Source organism: Mauremys mutica, chromosome 16, assembly GCF_020497125.1.
Source record: "Mauremys mutica isolate MM-2020 ecotype Southern chromosome 16, ASM2049712v1, whole genome shotgun sequence".
NCBI classification, from domain to species: Eukaryota; Metazoa; Chordata; order Testudines; family Geoemydidae; genus Mauremys; species Mauremys mutica.
Window position 1 is genome coordinate 32,298,920 of NC_059087.1, and position 16,402 is coordinate 32,315,321.

The following is a 16,402-nucleotide window of genomic DNA, read 5'->3' on the forward strand; positions in this document are numbered from 1 at the left end:
TAATATGAGCAGAAGCAATCATTTTATCAGACATAATAATTGGTGAATGAATGAAGGCATCCTGTTTTGTAGACAGCTTCATAGAATTAGTACAGTCTCCTATTACAGAATTTTTTTTATAATCAGGTAAATGTTTTCAGATGAGTTCTTGTAGAAGAAATCCTGAGGTCTTTATTGTGGTTATACTCTGATGACCTGATTCTCATTTACATTAATACCCCTTTAAACTGCTCTGAGAATGCAAAGGGGCCTATAAATGTAGTTTACACCTACTTTAAGACACTGCCAGAATGGTGTAGATGGGGCTTTAGTGTAAACCAGGCCCATAAATATGACCGTAAACATGGCATTGTAGGGTTCCTGATTTCCCTCAGTGACCGTATATCAAATTTTGCAAGTTAAAAGTTAAGACCAAGATTTTCAAAAGTGACTGAAGTGACTTTGGAAACCTTAATATTTGGGTGTCTAACTTGAGACATCTTGTAAGGACTAAGTATTCAAAAAGTGCTGAGCGCACCCACCCTTAGACCAGGCCTCTTTAAAATGTCACAAGTTGAGCACCCAAAAATAGAGGTTCCTAAAATCACCAGTTGCTTTTAAAAATCTTGGCCAGAGTGCTGGTATTTTTTTAACTGCCAGTCCTACAAACTCACCCTGGGATCTGAGTCAAGCTGCTTCATTCCGTCTGTCTTGTGCATCATCACCAAGTCAAAAGCTTGTGCAATTGAAAAATGGACATTCAAATACAAGTACCAATGTGCAATTGAGCTACCCTATGAAGGCTTAAATTGGGCTCATAAAAAGCAAGTGAGAAGTACTGAAAGCTGAATTCATTGATCTGTAGATGAGCTCCAAGTAGGGAGGGACTCCAGCTCCCTCTCCCATAGCTGTGCAGGGAAAGCAGGATTAGAAAGTATTAAAGTCTTATTTTTGTCCATAAGGTCAGCAGATGTGACTTGGGAGAGACATACAGGGTGCAGATCTGTTGAAGAAGAAAAGGCCATTGTTATTGTTGTTTTATTTATTATTTGTGTTATCATAATGTCTAGGAGCCCCAGTTGTTGACCAGGACCCCATTTTGCTAGGTGCTGTAAAGGTAATAAATAATTGGAGATATACCAATCTCCTAGAACTGGAAGGGACCTTGAAAGGTCATTGAGTCCAGCCCCCTGTGTTCACTTAGCAGGACCAATTTTTGCCCCAGATCCCTAAGTGGCCCCTCTCAAGGATTGAACTCACAACTCTGGGTTTAGTAGGCCAATGCTCAAACCACTGAGCTATCCCTCCCCCACAAACAGACTTTTCTGACTATAAGTACACTTTTTATAAAGGCCTGAGGGATGGACTTACAGAAGGACTTTTATATATATTGAATCTAAAGCAGAAGCCCCTTCACTTATTTTTCATACTACTTCTATATTTTTCAATGATTGAACAGACTTGGAGTTAAACAAGAACTTGCTGCTTCCAACTAAAGCTTCTCTTCCTACTTAATCCTCCAGCGTCTGACAAATTGGATAATATCCTCACCTGGTATACATTAGCCTAGTTCCATTGACTTTAATAGAGCTATGCTGATTTACATCAGCTGAGGATCTAGTCCACAATTCTATATTTTGATGATATGCTCCTCTCCACTGCTGTTCTAGTAGGAACCAACCTTTGAGTGGGGTAAGATATAGGGTTTCTACCTAGTGTTTTCATATATGGATATTTGCTAATGGAAATGGGATCTTGCAGTTAAATTAAGGTGTTGTAGGCTGCTCTCTGTGCTGGTGTTTCTTTGAAGTTTTTGATCCATAAAGCATATTGGTGGCAGTATCTTGGGGCAGGAAGATACAGATATCACGACAGAAACATTTGTGTGTTTGATATTAAATGTTTAACACCTAATCTTTCTTGAATGGAAGTTCAGAAAGTGCAAGGCTCTGTTTGATTGTTCGTGTCTTTTGTGGAGACTGAAGTTTCCATCCTGAAAAATGCTTGTTACTTTCAATTCCAATGGCGTGCTCAACAGCTTTTAAGAGGATTTCAGCAGATCAGGCCGTTAGGGTATGTTTCTGTTGCAATAAAAAACCTGTGGTACTGAGTCTCACAGGGCTTGGACTCTGGGGCTAAAAATAGCAGTGTAGATATTCAGGCTTGGGCTGCAGCCTGGGTTCTGAGGCCCCATGAGCAGGGCTTCCAGCCTAAGCCTGAATATCTATACTGCAGTTTTGTAGCCCTGCAGCCTGAACCCTGCAAGCTCAAGTCAGCTGACTCAGGCCAGCCACAGCTGGTCTGCAGGTCTTTTATTGCAGTGTGGGTATACCCTAACTCAGTGGTTCTCAAAATATTTGATTGGGGCCCCCTTCTTTGTGTCTATAGTCATTTACCCCCCAACCCCCAAAAGGACACATACCACCAACCCCCAGCTCTGAAGGCAGAGTGGAACAGCAGCTGCTGGCTGGGCACCCAGCTCTGAAGGCAGTGCATGCCAGCAGCAGCACAGAAGTAAGAGTGGCAATGTGAAAAGTGATATTTGTCAGTATCACTTTTCACAGCAGACTTAGTGCCCCATTGCCACCTTATTTCTGCGCTGCTGCCAACCCAGGGGAGCCGGAGAACCCCCGCCTCCCAGTGAGGGATTGAGGGAGGGAGAGGCAAGCCCACACCTGGATGGCAGGGCTCCAGCTGTCCCCTTTATCCTCACCTTCCTGGTATGCATGGTCCTTCTGCACAAGCTCCAGCCACCTGGGGCTCACAGTTGGAGCTCTTAAGAAAAAAAAAAGGCACACAGCTGGCATCTCCTTTGACACATTCCTGCCCCTCCTTTGGAAGCCCGCCCCATCGTTTGAAAACCACTGTGCTAACAGGGCACTGGACAAGGACTCGAGGCCTGGGTGCTGTTCCAAGCCTGCTGTTTGACCTGGGCACGTCTCGTCAGCTCTCTATGCCACTGTTTCCCATTCCATGCTTTTTCTGCCTTGTTTATTTATATTGTAAGCTCTGTGAGGCAGAGACTGTTTCTTACGATGTGTTTGTACAGTGCCTACCACAATGAGGCCCTGATCTTGTTTGCTTCATCCAAGCATCAAAGCCCTAGCAAACTTTTTGCAGGATAGATCAGAGCCATCCAACCAAATATACACTTACCAATTGGACTGAGATCTCATTAAAAGATGGGTACAAGATTGCCATGTGTACATATCCATGTTTTTCTCTCATACGGCAAGCTGTGCCTTGAGGCCTCAGAGTGATTCCTAATGACCTGAGAAGTTTTAGCAAACAGAGTGAAGGCCTAATTTTTTTAAACGTTGTTTAATTCTGCCACCTAGTCTTAAGAAATCTTTCAGTTTTCCAACAGGCAGTGGTTGCTGCTGTTTCTGGGAAGCCTATGCAATCAGTTAAAAGGAGAGTAACAAATCAAATACAAACTTGGGCAACCAAAAATAGGTTAATTTAAAAATTGCATGGTGCCTTTGTAATTTGAAAACTATTCAACTTTTAATTTCAAATTCACTTGTTTCTGTTTGCCCGAGGGACTGGCCCCTTATTGAAGCCAGTGGGAATGCAGCCTTTCATTGATGAGACAGTATAACAAGGAGCATCAGTGTCCATCAGACAGAATGACAGCATCCTGTTAGTGACTAAGGCTGTGATCTTACAGTCATATCCGTGAAGGCAGATTTTGGTGAGTCCCACTAATACAGATGGGGCTTGTATAATGTTTTCCTTGATGTCTATGTCCTATGATCTTCCCTCTGAAAACAGTTTTTAAAGAGTCGGGGGACAGAAAGCCATTGCAAGGTGAAAATTTCCTGCTGCAGCATCTCAGCTGAGTGATGGAAGAACATTTTTTTGTAGTAACATCATTATCTCAACCATTTGCAAAAAAAGCTTATCTCTAGTCCTCTTATCAACACACTGCTGTATCTGATGAGAACTTTCCAGAACATCTCTCTTCCAATACAGCTGGGGTTACGTGCACCCAATCAGTTCAAAGAGAAATTCAGAGCTGAGTTTGCCCCTTCCCTTCTTGTTAGGCCATTCTGGGAGGAACAGGACAGCGCTGTGAGGTCAGGAAATTCCTGGATGCTTCTCTTGGTTCTCATCAGATTCTTAGCTGTGTCTTGGATAGGGCCATTCATTCTCTGCATGAGTTATTCCTAAGGATAGGATTCTTTCATGGAGGTCACGGATTCTGTGACTTTCTGGGACCTCCGTGACTTCTGGGGCAGGGCTGAGTAGTGGCTGGGGTTGAGTCAGCACCACTGGGCCTGGAGCAGTGGCTGTCAGCCCCTGCTGCAGGAGCAGTGGATGAGCTAGAGCCCCTGCTGGCAGCCAGCCCCAGTGCTGCCGGAGCAAGAGCAGCGGCCCCCAGGACAGCAGTAGCGTAGCTAGCGGGGTGCAGGAGAAGCAGCCGCTTCCCCTCTGCACATTTTTCAAAAGTGGCACCTGAGTGGGGTGTCTGGGAGCTGCCGGAGCTCTGGGTCCCTGCAGCGCGGTGCGGCTCGGCGGCGGGAGGGGGGAAGCTGCTGTGGCGCCAGCTCAACTGCTCAAGACGTTCCAGCACTAGGCAGAGTGCTGGCGGCTTCACGGCGTGGAGGGGCTGCAGAGGAGCTGGGAGGGAGACTTGCCGCTCGCACACCCCCACCTGTGTGCGCACGTTAGTGCTGCTGGGGAGAGGGGAAGAAGGCTGGAGCCCCGCGCTCCCTCACTCACCCACCACAGAGGTTGTTGCAGTCCTCGCTGCTGCTGGCCCCTGCACCTGCGAAGCAGCTGGTACATTGCCCTGTGGGCGGTGCTGCTCAGGGAGCACTTTGCAGTCCTCCTCCTCCCCTGGGCCCCTCCTCTCTCCGCGCGGTTTGTCAGCCCTGCCTTGGTGGTCCGGGGAGGGAGCACCCGGGGCGCAGGCTGGGTGGGAGCCGCTGCCATCCGTGCGTACTCCCCGACAAGCCTGGGCACTGCTGCTGGCAGGGGCAGGGAGGCGGCGAGCCCGAGCGCGGACACTCTCCTGCCCTGGGTGTCGTCTAGAGGGAGCCCCAGGGAGCCCTTGCAGTGTGGAGAGCGAGACGCCCGCTGCGCCCGGCAAGCAAAGAGCCGGGCAGATCTGAGCCGCTGCCATCAGCAGGCAGCGTAGGCAGAGGGGCTGGAAACCACGGGCGCAGCCAGAGCCACGCATTGCAGGACTGCAGTGCAGCCGCCCGTGCCTGGCCAGGAGGGCTGCACGCTGCCATGCGGGGCAAATGCGCCCTGCATAGCTGCTGCGGGAAGCCTGGCCACAAACAGGGGATTAGCTGCAGCTGCCTCCCTCTCCTCCCCATTCCTGCTCTCCCGCCAGCGCTGGAGTCACGGCCGGAGCACAGGCACCTCAAGGTAAAGACACGCTTTGGTAACGGGCAGCATGCGGGGCGCTGCATTCTGCCCCTGGCAAGCGGGCGGGGCTTGGTCTCTGTTCCCTGTGGGGAGCCAGCTCCTAGGTCGCTCTGGACTCAGCGGGAACCAGCAGGAGCTGGGCACCCTGGCGCTATGGGGGAGGAGGAGGTAGCTCATCAGAGGCACCTGGGCAGCCAGGTAAGCAGGGACCCAATGAGAGGGGTGTCTGGGAGGGGGGGCCAGCATGGCCGCAGCGTGGCCGGAGGAGCCAAGGGGGGGGACGCGGCACGGCCGGAGGAGCCACGGGGGGGGGGCGTGGAGAGGATGGAGGAGGAGCCAAGGGGGCGTGGCCAGAGGAGGAGCCAAGGGGGGCACCTTTTTTATGTTTGCTTCCCCTGCACTTAGAACCTGGCTACGCCACTGCAGAACAGTGGCTGGCGGCCTTCCAGACTAGCAGCCAGGGTTGGGTGAGCTCCTACTGCAGGAGCAGATGTGGGGCTGGAGCAGCTGCAAGTCCCTGGCAGTGCTCTATTTGTCTCCCCTCTCCCCATGGTATTTTTAGTAAAAGTCAGGGACAGGGTTGCAGGCTTCTGTGAATTCTTGTTTATTGTCCGTGACCTGACCCTGACTTCTACTAAAATATCCATGACAGAATCTTAACCTTAGTTTTTCCTGTCTAGGGTGCAAGAAAGAGTGTCCTAGTGATCTGCACAATGGGAAGTGAGGTTTGGTCCCCAGTAGAGCTGGTGGGGTGTAGATCTGATACCCTCAGATCTCCTGAGATCTGCCAGAGGGACATCCCCATGGATGCCCAGAGCCTCTGTCACTGGCTGTCAGCCTCCATAGCAGCACTATCTCCACAAGATGTTCATGGTATACATGCTGGCCACTGGCTCCCAAACCCTCCCTGGAGGAACCCTCAAAAGTTAAGAATGACTGATTCAGCATTAACTTTGAGATTCCCTGTGGGCTGAGTAGGGTAGTTGCCTTGAAGAATGTCCATCAGTGGGTCAGCATGGAAGTCTGATAAAGCAAGGATGATTTAGTTGGTGTTGGTCCTGCTTTGAGCAGGGGGTTGGACTAGATGACCTCCTGAGATCTCTTCCAACCCTAATATTCTATGATTCTAAGTGGGGAGCATGCCATAAAGCTGGGCCCCAGTCTTGCAATCAGATATATTAATGATCCACAGATGGAAAAATGCTAGGTAAGAGCCAGAGACACAAGATGGGTGAGGTAATATCTTTTATTGGACCAACTTCTGGAGAAAGAGACAAGCTTTAGTTTAGTTTAGAACTACACAGAGCTCTTTATCAATTCTGTTAGGCTCTCATATCTTGGGACTAACATGGCTACAACACCACTGCAAACAACAATGGTAGATAAGAGCTAGGTATTATTATCAATGCAGCCCCATGTGCCTTTGGGAGACCCATTGGGGCTTTGGTGAGGGAGTAGAGAGGATCTGGAACTTTTTTCTTCTGAACCTGTCTTTCTTTTTTAAACTTGAACATTCTGTTCCTTAGTCCCTTAAAAGGCACAAGAGAAACCTCAAGGTAGAGATAAGGTCTGTGACCTTCCCAGCCTGTGGAAGAGGAACTCATGTTTCATGATAGTGTTTTCACCACAATGAGCAAGGGGAAAAAGAAGAGTCACTAGTAGACAGTGACGTCTTGGCATAATTTACTGGGGACATGAGGATGGCAAGTTTCCATAGGAACGCTGCAATGACAGGCTTTCATTCTGCATCCTCTGCTCTGCTTGAATAGATTTAAAAAAATAATAAGTTTGATTCTCCACTCATGCTGGTATAAGTCAGGAGTACCTAAGTCAGTGAAGTCACATCAGGGTAAACTGGTATCAGATCAGAACTGAGCCTTGCAATACCACTTTTTGCTTCCCTAGCATCTTCCAGCCAGAGCTCTTGCTGCACTTTGTAAGCATGGATTAATCCCTGTCTGTGTGGCGGATAAGAATTACCCCCATTGTAGAGGTGAGGTAGCGAGAGAGATTAAAGTGGACATTGATTTGGGGTTCCTTGGGTTTTGGGCTCAGTTTGAAGAGCCTTGGGCCTGATTTTCAGAAGTGCAGAGCACTCCAGCTCCAGTGAGTCAGGATAAGTTGCAGCTGATTACATAGCATGTATAGAACTTTGACCAGCTCACTTTAATTAAAAGACTCTTGAGATTATTTTCCCCCTTGAAAATTATCTGCTGTTATGACAAATCCCTGAGGATCATTCTGCTGTTTTACACCTTCCGGGACCTGTGTTGTAGATGCTGTCCTCCAGGCTTAGGTGATGGGGCATGACTCTCCTTAGCATCCATTGATATGCTCTTTAATTTACCAGGGGATGACTGTAAGTCACTTCCCTGGATTTGAACACTTTGGGACTCTGGGGTAAGGTGCTTCCTTGCTGGCATAAAACATCAGGGTGGCTCTGCGCCAGCCCTACTCTCAGCCCCTACCATGCAGGCAGGCCAGGGAAAAGAGGGGGTATGGCTGAATGCTGCTGTTCTCTAGCTATTTTCTCCTTCCCATAATCCACTATGGGAAGCAGAAAATAAGTTAGAGGAGCCCTAGGTTTGCTTTAACTTACACTGAGGTCTGTGACTATGAGGGGGGCAAAGATGGCCTAATGCTACCTGTTCACAGGAAATGGTGTAGAAGGACCCTCATTTTGCAGTGTGTGGCTGGGAATGGTGCTCCAACCCTGGTCTCTGCATGGCAGCTCAGATCACAGCTACCTGGCTGCCAGACCCTCCCCCTCCAGGCTTTAAGAGGGCTTTAATCTGGGCCTATTTTTAACGTAATACCTTTTCCCAGACTACATCCAGCTGCCCTGTTTTATGCCTGAAGTTAGTAATGGCATGATTCATATTTTAGCTGCAGTTCTACACAAAAAAATTCCACTAAGAAATATTGCACCTTGTCACGCAGTACAGTGCTGAAATGCATTGCATTCTGCAGGTCAGTACATAGTAGTGCAGTGGTTGGCAACCTGCGGCATGCATTCCAAAGGCAGCATGCGAGCCAATTTTTACTGGCACGCTGCTGCCAGCCGGGGTCTCGGCTGCCGGCCTGAGTGAACAGAATCCCAGGCCGGCAGCACACTGAGCGGGGCTGGCGGCTGGGACCTCAGCTGGCAGGAGCCAGCGACTGGAACCCCAGACCGGCAGCGGGCTGAGCATCTGGGTTTCCGGACGCTGCCGGTCTGGGTTTCCGGATGCCAGCCCCTTCCCAGCTGGGGTCCCGGCCATTGGTCCTGCTCAGCCTGCTGCCAGCCTGGGATACCAGCCGCCGGCACCCCTCACCTCGCTGCTGGTCTGGGGTTCCAGCCACCTGGCCCCCTGCTAGCCAGGGTCCGGGCCTCTGGCCCTGCTCAGCCCTCCTGCCAGCCTAGGGTACTGGCAGCCAGCCCAGGGCTCTGCTCCTGGCCTGGTCCCAGTGCTCTGCAGCCCTTATAAAAAATTATTACAATTAGCTTAAAAACTTGAAAACTTAAACTTTGTTTGTATATTACAGTAATCGTTAAAACATGTATAATGCTAATAAATACACAGGTCTGATGAAACAAAGTAGTTGTACTTATGTGCCTGTGCTTAATTTGTGGTGTTCTTTGAGTGATTGCTGACATCAATTCCAGTTAGGTGTGCGCGCGCGCCGCGTGCATGGATGTCGGAAACTTTTTCCCTAGCAGCTACCCGTTGGGCCGGCTGGGGAGCCCCCTGGAGTGGCACCAATATGGCGTTCTATATAAGATCCTGCCAGCCCGACCCCCCTTCAGTTCCTTCTTACCGCCTGTGAGGGTTGTTGGAACAGTGGTCTCCTGGTTCCCCAAGTGCTCCATTAATCCCTAGTTTATCTCAATGGTTGTTAGTTAATTGTTAATAGTTAGTGTTTTTTCTCTATAGTGTTAAGTGTAGTTAATCGTTGAGGGCAGTTTAGCACTCTTCAACTGCCCTGCGGGGCCCTGGGGCATGCCATCCCAGGGCTTCAAGCCTTGCAAGTCTTGCAATAAGCCCATGCCTACGGGCGACCCCCATGACTTCCGCCTTAGGTGTCTGGGGGAGGGCCATCAGGCTGACAAGTGTAAAATCTGTAAGGCTTTCAAGCCACGGACAAGACAGGAGAGGGAAATTCATCTCAAGCAACTCCTCATGGAGTCTGCGTTGCGGCCCTCTCAAGACGCAGGCCCGAGCACCTCAGTGTGCAGTGCTCTCCCAGTGGTGTCAATTCCTTTCATCGCGGCACTGCTCTCGATTGCGATTGGCTTTGTGGCGCTGGTCACCCCATGACCCTCTGCTACCAAGGAGCTCAGTGCCCCCCTTACTACACTCACGCACTGCCCCTCCTTGGCTGTTGCGGTCCCAGTCCCCCTCGGGGAGGTCAGAGAGGGCTTCAGACATTCCCCGGTCAGGCCCGGGAAGCCTTGGACAAGACCGCCCAGTGCCCAATTGGCAGCCTCAGTGGCAATTCTGGACCCCCTGGGCTAACCTCAGGCCCAAGGTCCCCCCCCCCAGGTGCCTGGCCATTGTTGCGTTCGGACACCTGCCCTCTCGAGGCAACCCTCAGCCGCCCTCCTCCGGACTCGGACCTACCTGAGGAGTCAGCATCCATGGTAGGGGCAACCCCAGGAGCCCCAGAGGAGATACCTGCGGCTGACCAAGAGGCTGTCCCCACTCCAGCTCTCCCGGTGGAGTTGTCTTCGTCCTCCCCTGATGAGGCTGTGGGTGGCACGTCAATGTCTGGTCCACCCCTGATGGACTTTAGGGTACTTCAAGAACTATTGAGGTGCGTGGCCGTCAGTATGAACCTCCAAATTGAAGAGGTTCTGGAGGAAGAGGACCCGATGGTGGACATTCTAGGCTCGGAGGAGCCTTCCAGGGTGGCCCTCCCCATGAATAAGACTATTCAAAGTAATGCCAAGTCTCTCTGGCAAACCCCTGCCTCTATCCCTCCCACAGCCAAGGGGGTAGAAAGAAAATACTTTGTTCCCACCAGGGGCTACGAGTACCTTTTCACTCACCCCATCCCATGCTCGCTTGCAGTGTATGCGGTAAACACCAGAGAAAGACAGGGCCAGCAAGGGCCTGCACCCATATCAAAGGACACTAAACGCCTGGACCTTTTTGAGAGAGAGATTTATTCTACTGGGGGTCTCTCGCTTAGGATTGCTAACCAGCTGGCAATCCTCAGTAGATACAACTTTTACTCTTCATCTTCTGTCCTTAAATTCCAAGGTCTTCTCCCAGCGGAGGCCTGTACGGAACTCGGGGCCATTGCTGAGGAAGGTAAATTGGTGGCCCGGACCTCTCTCCAGGGTTCCCTCGATGCTGCGGGCACTCTGGCTTCTGGCATTGCCATGTGACGAAATGCCTGGCTGCAATCCTCAGGTCTCCCGCCAGAGGTCCAAAACACCATCCAAGACCTCCCCTCTGATGGTCAGGGCTTGTTTGCAGAGCAAACCAATTCCCGCTTGCATACCTTAAAGGACACGAGAAACACTATCAAATCTTTAGGTATGCATACCCCAGCTAACCAATGAAAGCCATTTAAACCCCAGACCACCCAGCAGCACGCCTTCCCGCCTAGAGCGAGGCAAGACTTTTCTTGTCGGAGAAACAGATACTCCTGACGTAGACCGTCTCGCCCCCCTCCGGACAGGGTCAAGGACAGTCTAAGCCTCCCACCCATTTTGAAGGTGCACCCGAGGATGTACTACCAGCTCTTACCCATTTCTGAACCGTCTATCCTGTTTCTACCATGCCTGGTACCGTATCACATCGGATTGTTGGGTCCTCCGCACGTGCACCCCAGGTTTAGAACCACTGCATTAAACTGATAAGATCTGCATTTTAATTTAATTTTAAATGAAGCTTCTTAAACATTTTAAAAACCTTATTTACTTTACATACAACAATAGTTTAGTTATATAATATAGACTTAGAGAGAGACCTTCTAAAAATGTTAAAATGTATTACTGGCACGCAAAACCTTAAATTAGAGTGAATAAATGATGACTCGGCACACCACTTCTGAGAGGTTGCAGACCTCTGTAGTAGTGCCTTTGGTCACATCCAAGGAGGTGGTGTGATCTAGTAGATAAAGCTCTGGACTAAGAGTCTAGAGACCTCTGTTCTGTCCTAGCTCTGCTGCTGAAATTGGGCAAGACCTTCCCTTTCCACCTATTTTCTGTCTTGTCTATTTCTATTGTAAGTTTATGGGGGCAGGGACAGTGCTAGGTGGACTTTGTACAGAACCTAGCACAGTTGGACCAAGCTTTGGATAAATAATATTTCCTTTTTCTGAACCTTTTCCAATTCCAATATATCTTTCGTGAGATGGGGCTACCACATCTGCACACAGTATTCAAGATGTGGGCATACCATGAATTTATATAGAGGCAATAGGAATCTGGCCAGTGGGAGAATGTATTGACCCAATAGTTTCCCTCTGTGCGCCCTTTGTGTGGGATAAGGAAGCAGATAAGACAAAGCAATTCCATGGGGTGTAGCATAAATGCCTGCTTGAAGTGTCCATTTGAACAGCTATTCTCAACTTGGGGGCTCTGACCTATAGATCTGTTCATTGCTTAGGGTTGCCAACCCTCCAGGATTATCCTGGAGTCTCCAGGAATTAAAGATTATGTCATCTGATGAAACCTCCAGGAATACGTCCGACCAACTTGGCAACCCTATCATTGCTCCTTTCCCACTGAAATCAAAAGGAAGTTTTTGCATAAGCGATTTGCTGGGCTAGAGCATGCCTGCCTCACTTTGTGGTTCTGTTTTTTTCCATTTTTTAATTAAGAAAGGAAGTTGTTAGTAAGTGTGTCTCTGCTTTGGTAGGTAATGAAGAGGAGGAAAGAGAAACAAGTTTAAAAACAGAGATTGAATCATGGAATGGGGGAAAGTTTGGACTATTTTCATGCTACCTGTAATCTGTGTATTTCACATGTTTGAAAGACCATAGATATGTACATGTTATGAATCCCCATTCCAAAGCCACATGGGCTAGATAGAAAGTCTTGATGATATGAGTGAGAAATTCTGCAATGATCACATCATGCCTTGAATATGTGTTGTATTGGGAGCATCCCTTCAGTTCCTAGCAGTAAGGGCTAGATTACCAAAGATTGCACTTTACATCTGCAATAAGGAACAATGACATAAGCAGCTTTGAGGGCAATGCAAGATCATTATTTTGAAAAGAACAACTGAAGTGTCTAGTGCAACTGAAAATGAGTAAGGAAGTTTTTGGTCTGTCTACACCAATCACCATGGTATTTTGATTCCAGTATGTTTGGTATCTAGTGTGAAAGGGCAGGCCAGATGGCTACAGGAGAGTGATCGAAGGCAGATATATTAGCCCCAGGTTAACATGGTCCCCTTTCCCTTTCCAGAACAATCAGGAACTTTCTGGAAACAATTAAGGCAGACAGGCTGATTAGAACACCTGCAGCCAATCAAGAAGCTGCTAGAATCAATCAAGGCAGGCTAATCAGGGCACCTGGGTTTAAAAAGGAGCTCACTTCAGTCTGTGGTGCATGTGTGAGGAGCTGGGAGCAAGAGGTGCAAAGAGCTGAGGGAGGGAGGGCGGGCGTGCTGCTGGAGGACTAAGGAGTACAAGCATTATCAGACACCAGGAGGAAGGTCCTGTGGTGAGGATAAAGAAGGTGTTTGGAGGAGGCCACGGGGAAGTAGCCCAGGGAGTTGTAGCTGTCATGCAGCTGTTACAGGAGGCACTATAGACAGCTGCAATCCACAGGGCCCTGGGCTGGAACCCGGAGTAGAGGGTGGGCCTGGGTTCCCCCCAAACCTCCCAACTCCTGATCAGACACAGGAGGAGTTGACCCGGACGGTGGGCTCTACCAGAGGGGAAGATCTCTGAGGAGAGCAAATCCGCCAATAAGCGCAGGACCCACCAAGGTAGAGGAGGAACTTTGTCACACTAGGTATCCGCAGCATACTCCTAAATGTCTACACTGAAGTTTAATAGCCCTGCAGCCTGAGTCCCACGAGCCCAAGTCAGCTGACACAGGCTAGCTGCCAGGTGTTTAATTGCAATGTAGACATACCCTATGTCTCCTGCTAAGAACCAGTTTCCAGCTGCCTTTTGTTTAGTACATGCAGACATAAAGAACACCATCCTTCTGCTCTTTGTTTGAATGGTTAGATAAGTTTGGTGATGAGAGTTTTTAACCCCCAAATGCTAATCAGCTCCCCAAAGATTTCTCTTTCAGCAGTAAGGAATGGATGCTGCTCCTAGTAGCTGCCAGATGTGCTCCCGCTCTGTGAGGCTGAGTCTCCTGCCTTCACAAAGCGACCAGCCCAGGTTGTTCAGGACCCTAGTTTTGATTCCCTGCCTGATTTCCTTTCTAGAGAGCAAGGCTGAACTAGCCAAACCAAAAGGATCCCTGCAGTAAGATGTGGGATTTGAAGTTTGGTTTTCTTGTCTTATATTTTGCTTAGAAACTAGCCGGCAGTCTGTGCTATGAGCATGATCTCCTTCTCTGTGGTTCTTGCAGACGTACAGCCTGGACCTTGCATTTAGCCAGGAAGAGATGATGAAGCCAAGGAAGAAGAGGAAGGTCAGTGAGCCGGTGCAGCTGCTTCTAGCAGGCAGGAACTGATAATTGCTGTGGCATATAGGACATTTTAGAATGTGCTGATTTGGATTATAACACACCTTATGCATTCTTTTAGAGATGTCTAATCTTTTCTCTTCATATTTAACTCTCTAGACAGTGTACATATTTCTATTTTTACATAGGTTATATATCTTTCTTCTGGTTTTAACCCTTTTATTGAATAGACATAGCAAGCAAAGTTACTCTCACAGCACTGTAGATTAGAGATACTTGTTGGATGCTCTGAAGCTGAGGACCAGTGATCTCTTCTGGGCAGCTTCTCTGGATTTCATTCCCACACTGACTGCATTCCCTTTCACTCTAACGTGGTCCCCAGCATCAGTGGCAGTATTTCAGGATGATCTTTCTAAGATGCCAGTGTCTGCAAGCAGCACAAGTCAGATGGTTAGGAGTTTGTACCTAACTGCATCAAATCTGCCATTTCCGGAGAATAGTTCTGGTTTGTTGTTATCTATGGAAATAAACTATCTAGACATTTTATGCCACTGAGTAATTTCTTCTGACTTTGCAAATAGTGTTGCTATAGTGTTAGAGGGGAGGGATAGCTCAGTCGTTTGAGCATTGGCCTGCTAAACTGAGGGTTGTGAGCTCAATCCTGGAGGGGCCACTTAGGGATCTGGGGCAAAAATTGGTCCTGCTAGTAAAGGCAGGGGGCTGGACTAGATGACTTTTCAAGGTCCCTTCCAGTTCTAGGAGATTGGTATATCTCCAATTATTACCTTTTTATTACCTATAGTTATATGCTCAATTTATTTCTAAAGCATCACCCTAACCCATACCAAGAGGCTTAGGCTGTTGTGTGATGTAAACCATTTTGAAATACAGCACACTTAAAACATTACTATAATGAAAAGCCTTCTTGGTTACAAATCAAATCAAATGTAAGAAGATCCAAAGCAATAGAAAGTGGTTTCTGTGCTCTTTGGGGTAAGGAATCTGTATTTTGTACAGTCCTGAGAGCATTGTCAATGCTTAACATTAATTCAGGGAAATTCTCTGGGCTGTGTTATACAGGCCAGTCTAGGATGATCACAATGGTCCCTTCTGGTGCTGGAATCTATTAATAGATAATAGAGGAATGAGAGGAATGTAATAGCTGAGGTCAGTCCTGGTCATACTGATTAAAAAAAACCTCTGGGGAAAAGGTTTTTAATCACTTTATAGTCATGGTGGGGAGCGAGAGAGACTAGGTTGGATAGCAATGGAGGTGAGAACCAAGGACCCACCACAGCAAAGATTCCACTGCCTTAACTGCTCAGATACTATGGTGATGAGCACAGTCTAAGAACCAGAACTAGGATAGGTTTCAGAGTGGTAGCCGTGTTAGTCTGTATCAGCAAAAAGAACAGGAGTACTTGTGGCATCTTAGAGACTAACAAATTTATTTGGGCATAAGCTTTTGTGAGCTAAAACCCACTTCATTGGATGCATGCAGTGGAAAATACAGTAGGAATATATATATATATATATATATATATATATATATATATATATATATATATATACACACACACACACAGAAAACATGAAAAAATGGATGTTGCCATACCAGCTATACCGAGACTAATCAGTTAAGGTGGGGTTAAATTATCAGCAGGAGGAAAAAAAAACTTTTGTAGTGATAATCAGGATGGCCCATTTCCAATAGTTGACAAGAAGGTGTGAGTAACAGTAGCGGGAAAATTAGCATGGGGAAATAGTTAAAACTATGACCTTGCTTTTGAAAGCCTGTTTTTAAATGAACTTTTAACTATGTGGTGTTTTATTTTATTATTGTATAGTTGCTGAGTGCACATAATATGGTTGCAATTGGCTTGATCACATTCTGGGGTATATACACCCCTCAAATCCAGGGCAACAGGGCCCATTTCTCAGCTTGTGTAAATCAGTGTAGCTCCATGAAAGTCAATGGAACTACTCCAGCTTACACTAGCTGAGGATCTGGTCCATAGTGTTTAGAAGTCATCCTTCTGTATGTTGAACAGTGGAGATGGGACAGATCCATGAGGGACCTCACCTATCTAATTCCTCTCCAAAGACGCACAATTGTCCATCACTGTCAACTGACTCTACTGCTGGAACCACTGTGAGCTGTTCCAGACATCCAGCAACCTCTTTTAATTGCCAAAGCAACCTTTGACTGGTCATATAAAAATCTGCTGGGAAATCCAGTCTGACCAAATTGTCCACCGGACCCTCATTTAAACCCAGCAAGAGATCTTCCATGGCCTGACCACTATGACCTCTAGAAGAGACAGAAGCTAGACTGGAATGTACTAACTGGAGTAAAAGAGCATCTGAAATTGAACAATACTGAATACTCAACTGAACTCATCTCCATAGCTAGCTGAGTCCTGCATTACAAATGGGATGATATCACAGCTATCTTTC

General features: G+C 47.9%; 1 protein-coding gene across 1 annotated transcript in view; it reads left to right on the forward strand.

Moving 5' to 3' along the window:
- The window catches only part of HORMAD2 (HORMA domain containing 2), an 86,190-nt gene extending 71,756 nt beyond the window's left edge, over nt 1-14,434 (forward strand). Inside the window, exon 13 of the mRNA XM_044989535.1 lies at nt 13,889-14,434. Coding sequence (XP_044845470.1) covers nt 13,889-13,993 — 105 coding nt within the window. The 3' untranslated portion in view covers nt 13,994-14,434. The remainder of the gene's footprint in view (nt 1-13,888) is intronic.
- The last annotated feature ends 1,968 nt before the right edge of the window (nt 14,435-16,402 follow it).